General features: G+C 43.4%; 1 protein-coding gene across 1 annotated transcript in view; it reads right to left on the minus strand.

Moving 5' to 3' along the window:
- The window catches only part of PITPNA (phosphatidylinositol transfer protein, alpha), a 48,820-nt gene that overhangs the window by 12,866 nt on the left and 16,053 nt on the right, over positions 1–19,901 (minus strand). Inside the window, exons 5-10 of the mRNA XM_006863227.1 lie at positions 10,753–10,760; positions 9,493–9,567; positions 8,244–8,327; positions 5,778–5,855; positions 5,529–5,639; positions 4,752–4,874 (exon numbers count right to left, since the gene is read on the minus strand). Coding sequence (XP_006863289.1) covers positions 4,752–4,874; positions 5,529–5,639; positions 5,778–5,855; positions 8,244–8,327; positions 9,493–9,567; positions 10,753–10,760 — 479 coding nt within the window. The remainder of the gene's footprint in view (positions 1–4,751; positions 4,875–5,528; positions 5,640–5,777; positions 5,856–8,243; positions 8,328–9,492; positions 9,568–10,752; positions 10,761–19,901) is intronic.

Raw genomic sequence — 19,901 nt, forward strand, 5'->3', positions numbered from 1 at the left:
CTCTATTCACTTCTTGTGCAATATTTGTCCTTTTGTGATTAACTAATTTCTTCACTCAGTATCATGTCCTCCAGTTTCATCCATGTTGTGAGGTGTTTTGCAGATTCACTGTTTTTCTTTAACATTGTATTATAATCCATTGCTTTACTTTACTAATGGTAATTTATGTTTTGCTTTCCTATTATTTGAAATAAGATATAACGTCTTGCCCGAGAACATGACAGCTGTCGTTTACTCTAGTTTCTGACTTTCTTTTAAAAAGTTCGTCTTTATTAATAGTGATTTTCTTGAAGGAATGAAATCAGTAATTGGAGGAAAGAAACTTATAGTAGTGTCCATTTATAAAAAAATATTTTTATTACCACCACATTTGGTAGATAATGAATTCCCTGCTATAAGAAATGAATAAGCCCGAAGACTAGACAACTATTTGGTGGGTAGTTGAAGAAGAGACTCAAGCTCTGGACATCAAAATGCACTAAATGATCTCTAAGTTCCCTTAAACTTCTTAGATTATGAACATCTGATAACGTGGTAGTTTCAAGTCAGGCTATTAACCTCAAGGTCAGCAGTTTGAAACTACCAACTGTTCTGCAGAAGAAAGATGAGGCTTTCTGCAGGAGAAAGATGAGGCTTTCTGCTCCCGTAAAGATTTATAGCATCGGAAACCCTATACAAGGTCACTATGAGTTAAAATCAACTCCACAGCACATAACCACCACACCACCACCAAGAAAGGAAGAGGAAGTAGGAGGATTTTTAAAAGGGAGGGGTGAAAAGAGAGATAAGGGAAGAGATTGAGACGACAGGCACACATTTCTTGAACTAATCTTTTGATCACTTGTTTCTTAAATCCTTGAGCATCATCCAAGTATGATGGGTCCACAGGGGCTAGAAAGAGCAGTGGTGACTATGACCTCACAGTGACCCCTCATAGCTCACACATACACATACATTCTAACCAAACTGACCTCTACGCACTGGTTTTAAAGAGCAACAATCCTCATTTCTATTGCAAACTTGCAGTTACTCATGACTGACAAAATGCATGAATTTATCTTTATACCTCCCCAAAACCTCATTACAAATCACAATAATAAAGATTAAAAAAAAAACACACAAAAATAAAACACTTCAGTACCAGCAAAGATCTCTCCAACCTCTGCTAAAGGTTTTCCAAAGACTAAGGAATAGCGAAGACTCTAGTATTGCTATTACCAAGCGCTCCTCTGTGTTGCAGTAAAAGCCAGAGGTTAACACTGGAGGCTTTGAACCAGAGAAGCCTAGACTTGGGGCCCTGGACTCAGCTGGGGTGAGGTAGGAACTATATAGAATACAGGGGGATTAAGTTGAAGCATGGTAACACTACCAAAACCCTTCATGAGGTCGACTCCCAGAATGCTGACTGCCTCAGTTAGCCTACTCTAAGAGCCCTGGTAACACAGTAGTTAATCATCAAGCTAAACAAAAGGCTGGCAGCTTTGTGGGAGAAAAGACATGATGATCTGCTCCTGCAAAGACTGGGGGGTGGGGGTGGGTCACCATATCGGTTCCAACTCACAGTGACCCTGGATAGGGTTTCCGAGGCTGCTAATCTTTAGGAGAGCAGAAAGCCTCATCTTTCTCTTGCGGACTGACTGGTGGTAGATTCAAACTGTTGACTGCAGTTAGTAGCCCAGTTTATAACCCACTATGATATCAGCACTCCTTCCTGTAAAAGATTGTTGTTAAGTGCCCTTGAGTCAGTTCTGACTCACAGCAATCCAGTAGAGGGTTTTTGAGGAGTGGCTGGTGAGTTTGAACCAACCTTGCAGTCCAAACTGACCTTGTGATCCAGTGCTTATCTTACAGCACCACACAACTGTAAAGATTGTTACTCTTTTTGTTAAGTGCAGTCAAGTTGGTTCTGACTCATAGTGACCTTGGTGGCATTGAAGTGCCCACTTCATGGTTTGCAGTCCAGTGCTGATCCTACACAGCCTAGGAAATCCTATGGGGGCAGTTCTACTCTGTCACACAAGGTTGCTATGAGTTGAAATAGACAATACCTAACAACTGTAGGTAAAATGACCAGCTCAAAAGTAAAAGACCTAGGATCCTGCACGAGTTCCCCTGTGTAACTACTCTACAATAAAGTGTAGTCACGGAATCAAAGGATGGAGATATTTGAGGAAAACCCTTAGCACAAAACACCAAGGCCAACACAAACAGGAAAAAGCACAGAGAAAGCAAAGAATCACCAGGGAGTAGAAGGATTATAGCTTCAGAAAATCAAATTAAGCGTCTATAATAAAAGAGAAAGATTTTTTTTTAAAAGCCTCAGAACAAGAAATACTTAGAATTTTATAAAATCAGTAGAAGAGTGGGAAGTGATGAGGTCCAACTTCTGACTAATACAAATTCCAGAAAGAGAACAAAGAAAACACGAAGGGAGGAAATTACCAAGTAAATAATATGTTGTTGTTGGTTGTTAAGTGTTGTCAAGTTGATGGATTTGAAAGTGCTGACCTTGCTGTTAGCAGTCCAGTGCCACACCATGACCCTGAATATGAGGGGGCTTGAGAAGATTTGTGGACAAATGGAATTAAAAGAGAATGGGATTTCTCCACAAACTATTGGAATCCCTCTCATATGAAAAAATTTCTGTATAACCAAAGAGATATGCACAGTGGCCTGGGCTTTCTGCACCTGCAGCTATTCCAGAGGAGAGTCATTGGTTAAGGTTTTGGCACAATTCTTCACAGAGTGAAGAAACATGCATACACAAAAAAGAATTCCCTAATTATGTGGCCCAAACCATCCGTTGACACAAATGCATATGAAAACTAGACAAGGAATAAATAAGACTGGAGTAGAATCGAGGCCTTTGAATTATGGTGCTAGTGAAGAATATTCAAAGTAGCAAGGACTGCCAGAAGAACAAATATAAATACACCTATCTGTCTTAGAGGAAATAGGGCCAGAAGGCTCCTTAGAAGCCAAGACGGTAAGAGTTATTGACACATGGCATGTGAGAATGGCACGGCAGCAGGCAGTGTGTCTTCCGGCACAGGCTTGCTATGAGTCTGAACAGATTTCATGGCACCTAACAGCAACTGTAACTGTGTGGGCTCGACTGGGTCGGAGGAATTCTTCTATTGCCAAGCATTTGAATGCCACTCAAAGAGCAAAAGGTTGTCAGCAAGTGCTATGAACCCCAGTGGATCTTATGCAGGCCTCTGTCAGGCAGCAGGTGACCAAACCTCAAAGGAAATCGCTGTATTCCTCCATGTTGTAACCTTTTCCCAGCCTTTTGTCAGGATGAAAGGCTCAGGCATCTTACTTATATTGTCAGAGCCCTGGACACTAAATCTACAACTTCCTGAGAGGAATCAGGGATTGTATCCAAGATCCTGCCACTTCATTGTCAAATGCAGCTGAATGAATAACCAAAACATCTGCTTCAACAGGAACGAATTCAGCACACCACTGAACCAGTGAGTCATCCAGGAAGAGTGTCATCCTGGTGACAAGAGCAGGTCCCTGCTGGGCTCATGGGACGGGAAGTGCTGTGGGGCCCAGTGCCCACCAAGACAGCATGGTCAGTCAGGCAACAACAGTGCAGTGGGGGGTCCTGGACGCAAGTGGGCCAGGCTGCTGCAAAACCATGCCTTTGCTGAACACCCAAGTTTCACACCAACTCACCCAAGGGCAAGAAGGGAGACATGGATGGCAGTTCTTAGGAAACCGCTTTCTGCCTTATTTAGCCTGGAGGGTAGTGGTGGGGAGAGAGGTGGGAGGAGGGGAGTCCTGGGACTCAAATGGCACTTAGTTAAATGCCATCCAGTTGATTCCAACTCTTAGCAACCCGGAATAAGTTTTCTGAGGAAGAGCAGTTGGGTTTGAACTTCTGACCTTATGGTTACCAGTCCAGTGCTTACCCTACAGTGCCACACCAGGACTCCAAACATACGCTTCCCTGACTAGAAACTGAACGTGGGCTGTGGCAATGTGAGCCCTGAATCTTAACCACTAGCCCCACAGGGAGGGAGAAGCGGAAGCTGAGTGACCTGTGAGTATTGTGACCTTGGCCCTGACCTCCCCACACTGACATCAAGGGTGCATCCTCTAGGCTTGAAGAGAGGAGTGACTGAGATGTCCCAAGTCAAAGCTCTTTACACCTGGGCCTAACACACAGAATGTGCATCTCGGGGAAGCATCTCTAAACGAAGCAGGAGTGGTGGGTCTCCAGGCTCCCATGGTGGAACCTTCTTTCCAGGATCCCTGCCAAGGCCCCCCCAAAAAAGGCAAAAATGCCAAACTGAAAATAGCTCAAAACCACCTTATAGAGTATAGTCTGCTTCTGCCTGTGCTATTGCTGTCTTCTGGGTGTAATGTGCCTGGTATTCCTGGACCAGCCCAACCTGCTCCTCCCCAGGTCACCTCCAATTCTGTAGCCCAGCACCAACCCGCTTTCCCCTGAGCCAGACACCACTGCAGCTACTCAGTTACTCATCTGGCATTCAGCATGGACCTCCGTATTTGTCTCTGAGGATGTGTCACGACCTCAGCTAAACTGCAAATTCAAGAGCACAGACTGTTTTCTTCTTTCTAGTTTCCATGTTGTATGTACCTTACCCAGAGGAGACATGAACACAATGTTCCTAGAACTACAGGACTGTGTTCTCAGAGAACTGCCCCAGCAAGACGTCACCTACTGTTCACTCTTCATCCAGTGGAGAGCCCCAGTGCTCCCCGGGCCTCCCACTTACCTCATCCAGCTGCCGCTTTGTCTCTTCTTCCATCCTTCGAATGTCGTCCATAGTCAGGTCAACCCACTTATCAAGCCAACAGAACAGCTGCCTGTGGAAGTTTGTAAACAGACGCTTCTCTTGCTATAAAAAAAAGGAGGAAACCAAGTGATCTCTGTTCGGATACCCACACTTTACTGGGGAGGTAGGGAGGAAGTGGTGCCTGACCGGCTTATGTGGACCAACCCAAGGCCAAGTCAGTGAATATTTTTTCCCCTTTGTGTCTGACAGTTGTGGCTTCAAGTAGGGGGAAGCCCCCAAAGACGGGGCTTGAAATACTAACAAGAAAGGTAGTTCATGAGCTGAAAGCCAAGCCAGGGACCCTGAACAATTCTGCTAAGTTTCCTCCTGGTCTCTGAGCCAGGTTAAAGCTGGCCAGCAGCTAGGGAACATGGCCCAAGAGGAAGGATCTAATACACCAGAGAATTACAAGGCTCCTTTACTCTGCTCACTTGCATTATTTTGGACACTGAAACTTTCAGTTTTAAGAAAAGAGTGTGGCTTTTATTTGGAGTTCAATCATAGCAAACCCCTTCCTGTTCTTTTTCCTCAGTTTCCTTCCCTGTCACATGCGATATCCCTCAAGAGAAAGAATTAAATAACATAGCTTCAAGTACAAGTAAGCTGGGGAACCAAACGAATTTAGGATGCAGGTCACCTAGATCTGAGGTACTAGTATGGTCCACTGATGGGCAATACCCCACTCCCACCTCCCTACTGGGAAGGCTGGCCACTTACCTTATGTATAAAGTTTTCCACCTTGTTCTGCAGGCCCCACCACTTGAACTTGACAGTAACCAGTTTGTATGCACACATGTATGGGCAGTCTTTCTGATTTACAAGTTCTTGCTGCATCAGAAACATACCCATAGGCAGGCAGGTAACTAAGGGGGCAGACCTCAGGTTCTCCCTTAGCCCAGCCCCAGCTATTCCTTTCCTCCAACCACACCCTGCTACGCCCCCTGGTGGTGAGGGTATTAAAGGCACCTTCCAGTTGGTGCCCAGAGGTCCTCGTCCTGTTTTGATAGATTTAAATTTTGCTGGGTCTTCCTCAGCCTTGTAATCCTGAAAGAGATGATGGAATTGGGATGGGATTAGGATAGAGAGGTGTAGAAAGGAAAAGAGAGAAGGGGAGGAAGGAAGAGATCAGATATTTCACCACAGTACACATCATACCAGTTCTAAGGATTTGGTCTATAGCAAATATGAGACAAACTTATACACAAGGCATAGATAGATTTCTATTTGACTCTGCCAGGATAGGCACAAGCTTGAGACAGGGATTTTCAACCTAGGGTGAGCATCCAGGGTGGTCCAGCTGACTGACAGCCAGTGAGTAGGACTACCTGCATGTGAGCCAGAGCTGAGAGTAACTGAACTATCAGTCCTGAAATCTTCTAGTCTGGCGTCTCTCTGGCTTGTTTTACAAACTCATAAACTCATCACTCTTAAGATATATTCACTTTGCTGTATATATATCATACTTCAACAGAAAGTTTTTATGTTTTTTAAAATCCACTAACCTTTTGGGGGACAGGGAGATATTAGGCAAGGAAATGTAAGATGGTTTCCTTTTTGGAAATGCACAAATTAGAATGTTTTAGGCATACAGAGACTATAGGAAAGAGGTATCACACTCCTGGGATAAGAAGTTGTTTGTTGTTAAGTGTTGTTAAGTCAGTTCTGACACATAGCGACCCTGTACAGTGTTTCCAAGAAGTGGCTGGTGAGTTTGAACTGCAGACCTTGTGGTTCAAATTAACCACGCAGTTCACTGCTTTATCCCACAGCACCACCCTGGGGTAAGAAGAGCCAACACTTATTCCCTATCGATGAGCCAAGAGCCAAATTCCTGTCCCCTATGTGGTGCTGTGGATCAGCACTGGACTGGGAAGTACAAGGTTGGCAGTTCAAGCCCACCAGCTGCTCCTCAGAAACCCTATACAGGGTCACCATGAGTCAGAACCAACTTGACAGCACTCACCAACAATAACCACTTCACAGGAGTCCTGATGAGGTGCTGTAGGGTAAGCACAGGTCTGCTAATCACAAAGCTGGTGATTCAAATCTACCAGTCACTCTTTGGAAACCCTAAACAGGATAACTGAGTTGGAACCAACTTGACTGCACTAAACAACAATCATTTAACAAGTTGTGTGGTGCTGTAGGATAAGCATTAGACTGCTAACTACGAGGTCAGTATTTCAAATCCAGCAGCCACTCCTCAGAAACCCTTTACAGGGTCACTATGAGCTGGAATTGACCCAACAGCACTTAAAAATAATCACTTAACAAGAACAACACCCCCAAAAACCTATCAAATAAGACTAGTAATATTATTGTTGTTGTTATGTGCCATGGAGCCAGTTCCGACTCATAGCGACTTTAGCTGCTATCAAATCGGTTCCAACTCATAGCAACCCTGTATAAGGTTTCTGAGGAGCGGCTGGTAGGTTTGAACCACCAGTCTTGCAGTTCAAACCAACTTGGTGGTCCAATGCTTATCATACAGCACCACACCAGGACTCCCAGAATAGTACTAGATGAAGGGAAACCTAATTTATTCATGGCAACCCAACATCGAGCAAGACCTACAGGCTTACGGTCCTTTTCTTGGCACCTGCTGCATTACTGAAGTCATCACCAACTGTTTGAGGGCAGAGAGATGGTCTTTCATACATTTTCTATCCATCACCTGGAACCTCAGAACTAAGTAGAGTATTTCAACAGAGTTGTTGTTCTGACCCATAGAGACCTTGTATAGGGTTTTCAAGGAGCAGCTGGTGAGACTGAACCACCAAGCTTGCAATTCAAACGGCTTTGCAGTCTGGCACATTAACCCACAGCGCCACAGCACAGCAGGCAGCCAACAAATGCTTTTTGTGTTGCTTTTTCTAAAATGACTGGGTTAAAAAAATTTGGAGAGCCCTGAGCTCTGATTGTCCAGTTAATTATCACTTCAGTAAGCCAACACATCCCCAGGACTACCTGTGACTTCTATAATGTCCAGTCATCGTTTCCAGAGGCCAAACAGGACACATAAATTCGGGCTACTGTTTTCCTGCTGTACTCGAGTCAAGGTCCCTGGTTGGCGCAGTTTGCTCTTGGCTAGTAACCAAAAGGTTAGGTGGTTCAAACCCACCCAGTCTTCCATGGAAGAAAGGCCGGGCGATTTGCTTCTGTCAAGAGGACAGCCAGGAAAACTATGGAGTAGTCCTACTCTGGAACATGTGGAATAATCGTAAGTCAAAATCAACTCAATGGCCATGAGCTTTGTTTTGTTTTTAATCCCTAAGTCAAGACAAGGAAACTATGAAAACCAATGCTAAAAAATAAACAAAATATTACACACCAGAGAGAATGGCTGTTTGAGTCATGGTTCTTTGGTTTCTCTAACACTTAGAAGTCATTTCTGCATCTCAACACCACCACACACCTTCAAATAGTTCCTACCTTGCTAAGGACTTGGCTTCGATCTGCAATGTCTATATATATTACTTCCACATGTTTCCACGTCTCAGGTTCTAGTTTATGCACCTGCAGGAAGAAAAAGGTGGGCCACTACATGGTTTTTGTCAGCTGCAAAGCACCCCTTACCCCAAACGAACACCTAGGAATGCCTATTTACATAGCCATCAATGTGAGTTTCCCACTGGTAAAGAATTTTACCTGAAGGAATGAAAGAATGATTTTTTTTTTTTTTTTTTTAGCATTGTGATAAATATATGCGGGTGCTTCAAAAAATTTATGGAATTTTCCCATGTACTTTCGGAATCCCCCCCGTATGTGTAACAAAACATTTGGCAGTTCAGCATTCTTCATATTTACAATTCAGTGACATAATTATCTTCATCATGGTATGCACCCATCACCGATATCTGTTCCCAAGTTCTCCATCATCTTTAACAGAAGCTCCGTGATCGCTATATAATAATTGGGAGAGTGGAAGTTTAAGTGAAAACTAAGACTCTGGCTTATCCGTTGAAGTACTACTTCAGAAGACCCAAATGCCCTCAGTTATTTGGCACAACACTTGCATTGCTTCCCTATGTTGCCCCTTATAAAGACGGTAACACTGGTGGAGAGATGGCCTACATAGTAAGATACTGCTTATTTTGATACTTCTTAAAATCTGATTCAAATAGGTTATAAGACAGTGTTCATGGTATAAAATTAAGATAGACATGCCAAGGGACACGCAGTGAAAAGTAACTCTTCCTCTTGTTGCTTTCAGCATCTTCCCAAGTAACAGTCACTGTCATCAGATTCTATGAACATAGCAACATCCAAGTGCCTGAGTATACGTATGGAATCTCCTTATACTTTATTTCACATATGGAAGCACATAAGTGCATGAACTCCTAGGTGTGGAATTGCTAAGGTGAGTTACTGGCAAACTGGGATTCATAGAAGATGTAATGTTGATGTTTGAAAAATACACTTCCTCTGTAGCTGGAGCTGCCTTTTAGCTCAATCCCAGTGTTCTGAGGAGGCCCTGCAAGGAGCCATGAAGGTCACAATTTGCAGACCTGAGAGGCACAGCAGCTCCATGCTGGCAGCACAGGTCTGGGAGAGGGAAGAGGGGACCATGGAGAGGACCTCACATCAGGGATGGAGAAACTACCCAGGGGTTCAGAGCACAGCCTCAAGACCCTACCCTGCAGTCTGGAAGCCCCTGGGGTTCTTGGGAAGGGCTACTTACATTCTCCAGGGTGCCAAGATCTGGTTTGTGCCAAGTTTCAATTTTAATCAAAAAGTCTTCTTTCATGTACTCATTCTGGAAGAGGGAAAAAACCCTTACAGTTACCAACTTGCAGTGGGAGAGCAATTATCTTCCATTACTGGTTCAGGGGCAACTGGGAGACTCCACTGTCTGTCTTATAGTAACAGCTGACCTAACTGGGCATGCATTATCTCATTTAATCCTTATCCCAGCCTATTAAAGGGTTAGGTGACCTATTGGGAGGCCACAGAGATGATTAAACACAGAGCTGACCCTCAATACAAGTCTGTCTGACTTCAAAATTCAGGAATGCAACCACACTGCCTACAGCCTTATGCATAAGGTGAGTAATGGTGGTGGTGATGTGTCCTGCAGTTAGTTCCGACTCATAGTGACGCTGTACAGGGTTTCCGAGGCTGTAAATCTTGACAGGAGCAGAAAGCCTCATTTTTCTCCCATGGAACAGCTGGTAGTTTTGAACTGCTGACATTGAGGTGAGCAGCCTGACTCCTAACCACTACACTACCAGAGCTCCTCTATGCATAAGATGCTAGTGGTTAATTAGGAGTGTAGGAAGAATACAGGGAAGACTTCCTAAACAATCAAAAATGCGCGTTAATGTATTAACACCTCAGCAGGAACAAAGAACCCAGAAACTGTCTACATTTCTGAGCAGGGATAAGGCACCAGGATGATGAGTGAGAGAAAGGGTAATATCTGAAGGGCTGCTCACAGAAATCTTGAATTTATAAATCAAGAGTCAGTGTTGACTGGGATCAAAAGATGCCCCAGGGGGGATTATTGTTGTTAGGTGCCTTGAGGTGGTTCTGAGTCATAGCGACCCTGTATAGGGTTTCCTAGAAGCGACTGGTTGGTTTGAACCACCGGCCTTGTAGTTCAGTTCTTATCCTACAGCATAACACCAAGACTCCAGGAAGCCACAGTCGGGTCAGATGAACTGAAATTCCTGTATAACCCTGGGAAGGCAGGATTGGGGGGAAGTGTCCCAGGCCCTTCTGTATACCTGAGACATTGGATTCCTTGCTGTTACACCTTAGAAAGCTAAATGTTAATGAATGCTGATGAGCCCATTCCTCATTAGGACGGAAAGAAGGAAGCCTTAACAACTCAGACCTTCTCCCAAGACAAAGAACAGGAATACTTATGAGTCCCCACTGCAGCTCCATTTTTTGTTTTCTTACAAATCATCTACAATTCCAACCCCCTGAAGATACTTACTGTAATAACTGCTCCGAGGCAAAGACATGAAAAGAAAAGTGAAAAAGATTAATGAGGATCTAAGAACTCTCTGCCCCCATCCCTCCAGTGCCCAGGAATAACAGTGTTCCAGTCACCCCAGGACCCAATGAGGCAGGAACACGTCAATTCACCAACCCTCAAGTTTCACTCAGACAAAAGCCCCACAGACTCAAGTCTGGGATTTGATTAAAGTGCTGCCACTGCCTGCTCCTCTGGCTTTTTTCCAGCCGAGCCAGGAAAGGGACCGCTCTGATCAGGGGAAGTGCTGTGATCCATCACTAGGTCCCCATGGACACAGTGAGGCACTTCAGGCCAGGTGCTATCGGCCTTCTGCATCCTTCCTCACACTGTAACCAAACCTCTCACCCTCTGCACTGCTGCTCATTGTAATGAGACCCCCTCGGAAAACATACTTCAATTATTCATCAGAGAAAATGACAGCAGCTCTTATATCACTGGGGAATGCACAACAGCCCAGCTCATGCTGTGCCCTCTGAATTTACGATTTTTGATAAATCACACACTACCATGTTTGGACAGAACACAGGGCTAACAGTCAAACTCCAGTGTCTGTCTATAAGAATGACCCAAAAGAATGTCAGGAATTTCCCTCAGATTTAAAGAAACACACATGTGTAAGACATCAACCAATAAAGAATGTACCTGAAAGACTTCTAAGTAACTGCCCTGGTCTCACCTTGAAGAGTATCATGTCAGCAAAAAATAAAATGATGGGTATGTTCTTCGTAAGTGCTGTTGAGTGAGTACCTTGTATAGGGTTTTGAGGAGCAGCTGGTAAGCTTGAACCGCTTACTTTGAGGTTCAAACTGACTTTGTTGTTGTTAGGTGCTGGAGAATTAGTTCCAACTCATAGTGATCCCAAGCACAACAGAATTAAACACTGCCTAGTCCTGGGCCAGCCTCACTACCGCTATGTTTGAGCCCACTGATGCTGCAGCTGTGTTAATTCATCTCTCATTGAAGGTCTTCATCTTTTTTGATAACCTCTACTTTACTAAAAGGAGCTCTGGTAGCATAGTGGTTAAGAATTGGGCTACGAACCTTAAGGTCAGCAGTTCGAAACTACCAGCGGCTCCCATAAAGATTTACAGCCTTGGAAATCCTGTACAGGGTCGCTATGGGGCGGAACCGACTCGACGGCACATAACAACAATAACAACAACAACTACTTTACTAAAAGGAGCTCTAGTAGCGTAGTGGTTACAAAGCAGGCTGTGAACTGCAAGGTCAGCAGTTTGAAACTACCAGCTGTTCCATGAGAGAAAAATGACGTTTTCTGCTCCTGTAAAGATTTACAGCCTCGGAAACCCTGTACAGGGTCACTATGAGTCGGAACCAACTCCACGGCACATAACAGCAGCAGCACTTTACTAAGACGTCCTTCTCCAGTGACTGGTCCTTCATGATATGCTCAAAGTATCAGAAACAAAGCTTCACATCCTCTCTTCTAAGAAGCATTCTGGCAATGCTTCTTCCAAGACAGGTTTGTAGCTCTTCTGGCAGTCCGTGATATTTATATGCATCAACTCTTTTCCAGTCTTCCTTATTCTTTGTCTAGCTTTCATATGCATATGCATCAACTGAAAATACCCTAGTTTGGGATACAAAGTTAAGTTCCCCCCTCCCCCCCTTTATTAAGGTTTCGTTTCTTCATTCTGTGAAGAATGGTGCCAAAAGCTTAGGTGATTTGTCCTTTGGAATAGCTGCAAATGCAATAAACGCTCTTTGGAACTGGAATTTTAAAAACTAATCTGCAGTGGAAGAGAAAGCCAAACCACTAGACCCATGCCATTGTGTGACCAATCCACATCATCAATAAAACACAGGTAAACATCTTTCTAGTATTTTCTGCTTTAAGACAAGATCCATCTGACATCAGTAATGGAATCCTTCATTCCATATCCTCTTCTAAATCTTATTTGTATTCCTGGCAATTCCCTGTAGATGTACTGCTACAACTGGTTTTTAATTGTCTTCAGCAAAACTTTACTCATCTGTGATATCTAATACAGATAATTTCTAATTTCAGTTGGGTCACCATTCTTTGGACTGAGCACAAATATGGAACTCTTTCAGTTGGTTGGCCAGGTAGCTGTTTTCCATTTGTTAGAACAAACTGGCATTCTGTCAATTCCTGGAATCTTGTTTGTCACCAATGCCTTCAATGCAGCTTGGACTTTTTCCTTCAATGCTATCAGTTTGTGATAACATGCTTTGTACACCTCCTGTAGTGGCTGAATGTTGACCAATTCTTTCTGGTAAAGGGACTCTGTGTATTTCTTCGATCTTCTTTGATGAAGCCGTGCAATATCTTGCCCATAGAATCCTTCAATACTGCAACTCAAGGTTGATGTTTTTCTTCAGTTCTTTCAGCCTGAGAAATGTTGAGTATGTTCTTCCCTTTTGATTTTCTAACTTGAGATGTTTGCACAGTTCACTCTAATACTTGACTCTGTCTTCTTGAGCCACTTTTTGAAACCTGTTCAGTTCTTTGAATTCCATTTCTTCATTCACTCTTAGCTACTCTATATTCAAGAGCAAATTTCAGTCTCTTCTGGCATCCATTTTTGCTTTTGTTTCTTTTCTATCTTCTTAATGACCTTTTGCTTTCTTTATGTGTGGTGTCCTTGATGCCATCTCATAATATCCATCAAGGGAAGTTCAAAGAGGCCAATTTAGCAGAAATTCTTTGGGTATTTGGCTAGCTTGGTTTGATGACATTCCAGGAGGTTCAGATGCTAATGAAAGGTGGAGGTTCGTGTCCATCCACAGATGCCTCAGAAGAAAACCTGATGATCTTCCAAAATCTCAGAAAATCCAAGTTCTACTATGACACACATGGAGTTGCCAAGAATTGATGTAGACTTGATGGCAATTGGGGTGTGGTTTTTAAGGCTCTCCAACTGACCACTTATTCTGATTTCATATTCTTTAAGCAATAGGATCTTTCTAGTTTGATTCACTTACATGTTTTACTGTTAAGTTAACATATGGACGTTCTGATAATAACTTTGATTCCATGTAGAAAAGGCTACAAGGAAAGAATGTTTTAATCAGCAAACAGAAATATATGGTTTTATTAGTACCTTTTTATCTCTAATTTCATAGACTGGCATTTTAGAGTTTTATATTAGTGTTTTCTAGATTCCAAAAAACAGATCCATTCAGTTCTGACAAATTAGGTTTTTGAACCTGTAAGGGTGATTACCCTCCTCTATCCTTTAAAAACTTCCCCCAAACCTTCCTACTCCTCCAATCACTTCTGAATTCACAGAATTCCCTTTTCTACAGACTGTAGCCTTAGGTAAATTGGTAAAGTCTCAAAAAGTTCCCTACGGAAGGAAAATAAGGGCTGTCCAAGTAAACTGATGAATTGATGCCTTTGAGTTATGGTGTTGGAGGAGAATATTGAAAGTGCCATGGGCTGCCCAAAGAACCAATAGATCTGTTTTGGAAGAAGTGCAGCCAGAGTGCTCCTTGGAGGCCAAGATGGCCAAACTTTGTCTCTCATACTTTGGACATATTGTCAGGAGGGAGCAGTCGCTGGAGAAGGATATCATATTTGATAAGGTAGAGAGAGGCTCAGAGAAAAAGAGGAAGGCCCCCAATGAGATGGATTGGCCAAGTGGCAGCATCGATGGACTCAAGTGTGGCAACAATAGTGAGGTTGGCCCAGGATCGGGCAGTGTTTCGTTCTGTTGTGCATAAGGTTGCTATGGGTCGGTACCAACTTGATGGCACCTAACAACAGCAACAAGTAAACTGATTATAAGTTACTTTAGTATACGTGTCACAGAAGGGAGCACAATTATAAAGTACTTTGAAGCCACTGCTTTGCAATACTGTTTTCAGCCAAGGGTTAAGGTTAGAAAGAGAGGTAGAAGAAAAAGGGACAGAATCATTTTTTCTCTACTTTTATTTATGGATCAACCCTCATCTCACCACCTCCTCATGTCCTAACCCATCAACTTCAAGGGAAAAGAAACAAAGAAAGAAAGAAAGGGGACAGAAAGCTAACAATGAAATGTTGTGAAGTAGTGTCCAGTCAGTTTCTAACACAGAGCAACTGTGTTTAGAATTTCCAAGTGGTTGTTGGGTTTGAGCCACTGACCTTGAAATTAGCAGTCCAGTGCTTACCCTACAGCATCACATCAGGACTTTAAAAGGGAAGGTAGCAGTAGTGATGGCGGTGGTGGTTGTGTGCTGTAGAGTCGGTTCTGACTCATAGCAACCCTGTATAGGGCTTCCAAGACTGTAAATTTTCATAGGATCAGAAAGCCTCATCTTTCTCCTGCGGAACCACTGATAGTTTCAACTGCTGAACGTGAGATTAGCAGCCTGACTTACAGGAACAGAAAACCCTGATCTTTCTCCTGCTGAACGACAGGTAGATTCAAACTACTGACTTTGTGGTAGTAGCCCAGCTTGTAATTCACTATGTTACCAGGGCTCCTTCAAAGGAAGGGTTGTTGTTGTTGTCGTTGTTAAGCGCTATCAAGTCAGTTCTGACTCACAGTGACCCTGTATAGTTCTGAGGAAACAACTGGTGGTTGAAACACTAACCTTAGGGTTAGCAGTCTAGTGCTTATCCATCCTAAGTCCCACACCAGGACTCTACTGCATCCTTTTTTGGAATAAGTGAGCCTCCCAGCTGAACCCTCCCTGATCTTGCCCTATGTATTGTTTCATTTGCATCGTTTTTCGTTTATTTGTGATAAATAGGGTACTCCAAATCCATTTTCATTCTACTTACAATAAGGTTGTTGTTTTAAGTGCTCATAGTGCTTTAGTGACCCTGTATAGGGTTACCAAGGAGCAGCAGGTGGGTCTGAGCAGCCAACCTTGTGGTTAGTAGTCCAGTGCTTATCCAACAATGCCACACCAGGACTCCACAGTTAGGTGGTTATTGTTGTTAAGTGTCGTTGACTCATAGTGTATAGGGTTTCCGAGGAGATCAGTTTAGAAGCTTCCAAAAGGTCTGGGGAATTTCATTTCATGCTGCTTAACCTATCTCACCAAAACCTTTTCTCTCCTTGGGTCAAAGATGCTTGAACTAATCATCTATCTTCCATCAGCCTTCCTTACCTGCTTATGAGGGGACTTTGAAAATAATTTTTCTTAGGAAAATTACATTATCTTTCAGCTCCATATTTCTACAAACTTTCTGAAGTCCCCTTATATGTCTTAATTTAAAGAGCAATTGTCTAATTGAAAAAAATCTAAACTTCCACATATTAATTCAGATGAAGCTGGAGTCTGATAGTGAGTTCAGCACACGCTTAACAAAATCAACCTTCCTTTTCCTTATTCCACGCTCTTCATTTCATGGAGTATTTAGAAATTACATCTTCCTTTTGGTCAAGAACCTGGACAATATGCAAACTAACATTGGCTGCCCATTTCAGCTGCAGCATGTTCTCCCCAGAATTCTAGAGGACAGGGCATCTGTCAATTGGCACAAGGTGTATACCTAGAACCCTGTCCCATGCATCACTTGCTTCCTTTATAACAAGTTGGCTAAGGTTCTTACAATGCACACTTAGTACAACCCTTTTTGTTGTTGTTGTTAGGTGCCATTGAGTTGGTACCGATCCACAGCGACCTTATGTACAGCAGAACAAAACACTACCCAATCCTGGGCCAACCTCACTACTGTTGCCACACTTGAGTCCATCGATGCTGCCACTTGGCCAATCCATCTCGTTGGAGGCCTTCCTCTTTTTCTCTGACCCTCCACCTTACCAAACATGATATCCTTCTCCAACTGGTCCCTCCTGACAATATGTCCGAAGTATGAGAGACGAAGTTTGGCCATCTTGGCCTCCAAGGAGCACTCTGGCTGCACTTCTTCCAAAACATATCTATTGGTTCTTTTGATAACCCATAGCACTTTCAATATTCTCCTCCAACACCGTAACTCAAAAGCATCAATTCTTCTACAACCCTCTTTTTTTGTTGTTGTTATGTGCCGTGGAGTTGGTTCTGACTCATAGCGACCGTGTACAGGGTTTCCAAGGCCGTAAATCTTTATGGGAGCAGAAAGCTTCATCCCGATTCATAACCACTACACTACACCAGAGCTCTTAGACATCAAGTAAATTCACCTTTGGCCTTAGACCAGACACACCCAGTCACATGGCATAGTATCTTGTAAGAAAATGTTTGCATGCCTTGTTTTCAAGAATTTAACAACTTTCTGCCTGATGCTTAGGCAGTAGTAATGTTTGCAATTAACTATATAGCAGCAACACTCTTAAATGTTATTCATTCCTTCCCCAGGACCTACCAATGATTCTGCATCACCTAGTTCAAGGATCTTGAACCTGTGTAGGAACGAGGAATAGAAAGAGCAATAATCTTGTGTTCTGGAGATTCCTAAAGCTCACAGAATACAGATCACATGGTTGGAGCCTGCTCATCAGATACAATCTGGTGAGTGCCAAGCCAAACAGAAAAAAACTAAACCCATTCCAACTAATAGCAACCCTGTAGGACACAACACAACTGCCCCATACGTTTTCCAAGGTTTTAAATCTTTACAGAAGCAGACTACCACATCTTTCTCCTATGGATTAGCTAGTGTGTTTGAACCATCGACCTTTTAGTTAGCAGCCGGGCACTTAAAACCACTGTACCACCAGGGCTCAGAGAGAGTGCCAGACCCCAATAAATAAAACAACTGAAGTAGTATAGGTAAGCAGAAAGACCCCATAGCCGGAGTATGCCAATGAATCTCTGGAGGTTGGTGGTGGGCAACCACCCTCCTCATGGACAAGTTCCAGGGAACTAGTAAGGGGCATCTCTCAGTTGGCACAAGGTGTGTACTACCCACAACCCTGTCCCAGTACCAGCTTGGGCCTTCAAAGAGGTTTACTACTAGAAGACCTTTGAGATCTAAGAATCTTGGGAGAGCTAGGAGTCTGAAATTAACTCAAAGGGAATCTGAGAATGTTTCTATGGAAGCTCAAGTTCTTCCTTTCCTTGCTAGATCTGCAGTTAGGAAACTGGCCCAGATTAAGAAACCATCACACACCCTCTACCCACCCACCCCCAACTGTAGAACATGCTGGTTCCCTGCGAGCCTGAGTCCAGGGCTCTTAGCAGTGGCCTTCGTCCTAAAGAGCAGGCATCTTCCTAGGTGTATGACCTATTCTGGGGATATCTGACACTGTCAGTGTTAACAAATTGGGCTCATTTCAACGTTTCCCCAACAACAGCAGCTTTCCATTGCTACCTCTTCTTGGTGCCTGGGCCTAGCTCTGTCCCCAAGGAGGACGGATACCTACCCTTCAGACCTTTTCCTCTGATTGCCTGTCTCAGAGTCCCTGGGCCTCCAAGTTGCTTTTCAAGCCAAACACAAATATATCACATTAAACAGGACATTTCAATATTTAACTATGGGAGACTGGTTTAAAAAGACCACAGCGCATCATATAAGAGAAGATTATGTAACCATTTTAAATGTTCTTAAAAAAAACAGAGAGCCTCTAGTGCCATGGAAAATGTTTTCTATTTATTGAGCAAAAATGAGTAATTTAGTAGTTAGCATCGTGTGATCTCAATGTTGTCTATAAAACGTGTCTGGAGGTTAGTCACACACACAGACACACACAAAGGGGTTTTTAAAAGTTTGTGGTAAATGGAGTCCTGGTATGGCACTGGGGGTTAAGGGGCTAGACTGCAAAGTTGGTCTGAACCACAAAGTCGACTGTTCAAGCTTTATTGCCGCTCCTTGGAAATTCTATACAGGGTTGCTATGGGTGGGAACCGACTCAACAGAAGTTAACAACAACAACATATATATATATAAGTGTTGTTGTTAAGTGCTGTCGAGTTGACTCTGACCCATAGCAATCCTGTATAGGGTTTCCAAGGGGCAGCTGGTGAGCTTGAACCACCAACCTTGCAGTTCAAATAGCTTTGCAGTCTGGCGCGTTAACCCACAGCACCACACCAGGACTCATATTCTATATATATATATAGATAGATAGATAGATAGATAGATAGATAGATAGAGAGAGAGAGAGAGAGAGAGAGAGAGAGACTGACTTCTGGTGTGGCACTGTAGGATCAGCATTAGACCACAAAGTTGGCAGTTTAAGCCCACCAGCTGCTTCTCAGAAACCCTATGACAGCACTTAATAACCACCAAAAATAAATAAATAAACACACAAAATCGGGTTGCTATCCTCAGGGTCAGCAGTTCGAAACTACCACCTGTTCCATGGGAGAAAGAGGAGGCTTTCTGCTCCCGTAAAGATTTACAGCCTCGGAAACCCTGTACAGAGTCGCTATGAGTCAGAACCGACTCCACGGCACATAACAACACCACCACCACTGTTGGACCCTGTAGGAAAAACACTGGATTACTAACTGCAGGGTCAGTGGTCTGAGCCCAGCAAAGTGAATAAGGAAGACTGTAGAAGAATTGATGCCTTTGAGTTGTGGTGTTGGAGGAGAATACTGAAAGTACCATGGGCTGCCAAAAGAACCAATAGATCCGTTTTGGAAGAAGTACAGCCAGAGTGCTCCTTGGAGGCCAAGATGGCTAAACTTTATCTCTAATACTTTGGACATACTGTCAGGAGGGAACAGTCGCTGGAGAAGGATATCATGCTTGGTAAGATGGAGGGTCAGAGAAAAAGAGGAAGGCCCCCAACGAGAAGGATTGGCCAAGTGGCAGCATCAATGGGCTCAAGCGTGGCAACGGTAGTGAGGTTGGCCCAGGATTGGTCAGTATTTCGTTCTGCTGTGCACAGGGTCACTATTAGTCGGTACTGACTCGATGGCACCTGACAACACCAACAATATATACAGACACACACACACATATTCAACATATAGACTCGATAAAAATACAGTAAATGTTAATGGAAGAATCACAGATGATTGTTTTCTTTTTTATACACATTCTAAATTTTATTCAGAGAACATTACTTTTGTAATCTGTAAAAATAACCCAAATTATCATACCATCCCCAAACAAGAGGAGTTCTAGACTACCTCAGACAATGACTGTCATGTAGGACCATAGGATGCTCATGACCCCAACTTCATCCTTACACTGGCTTAATCTAGAAAGTGAAGATGGGCCACAAAGCCCTAAT

Source organism: Chrysochloris asiatica, unplaced genomic scaffold, assembly GCF_000296735.1.
Source record: "Chrysochloris asiatica unplaced genomic scaffold, ChrAsi1.0 scaffold00054, whole genome shotgun sequence".
NCBI classification, from domain to species: Eukaryota; Metazoa; Chordata; class Mammalia; order Afrosoricida; family Chrysochloridae; genus Chrysochloris; species Chrysochloris asiatica.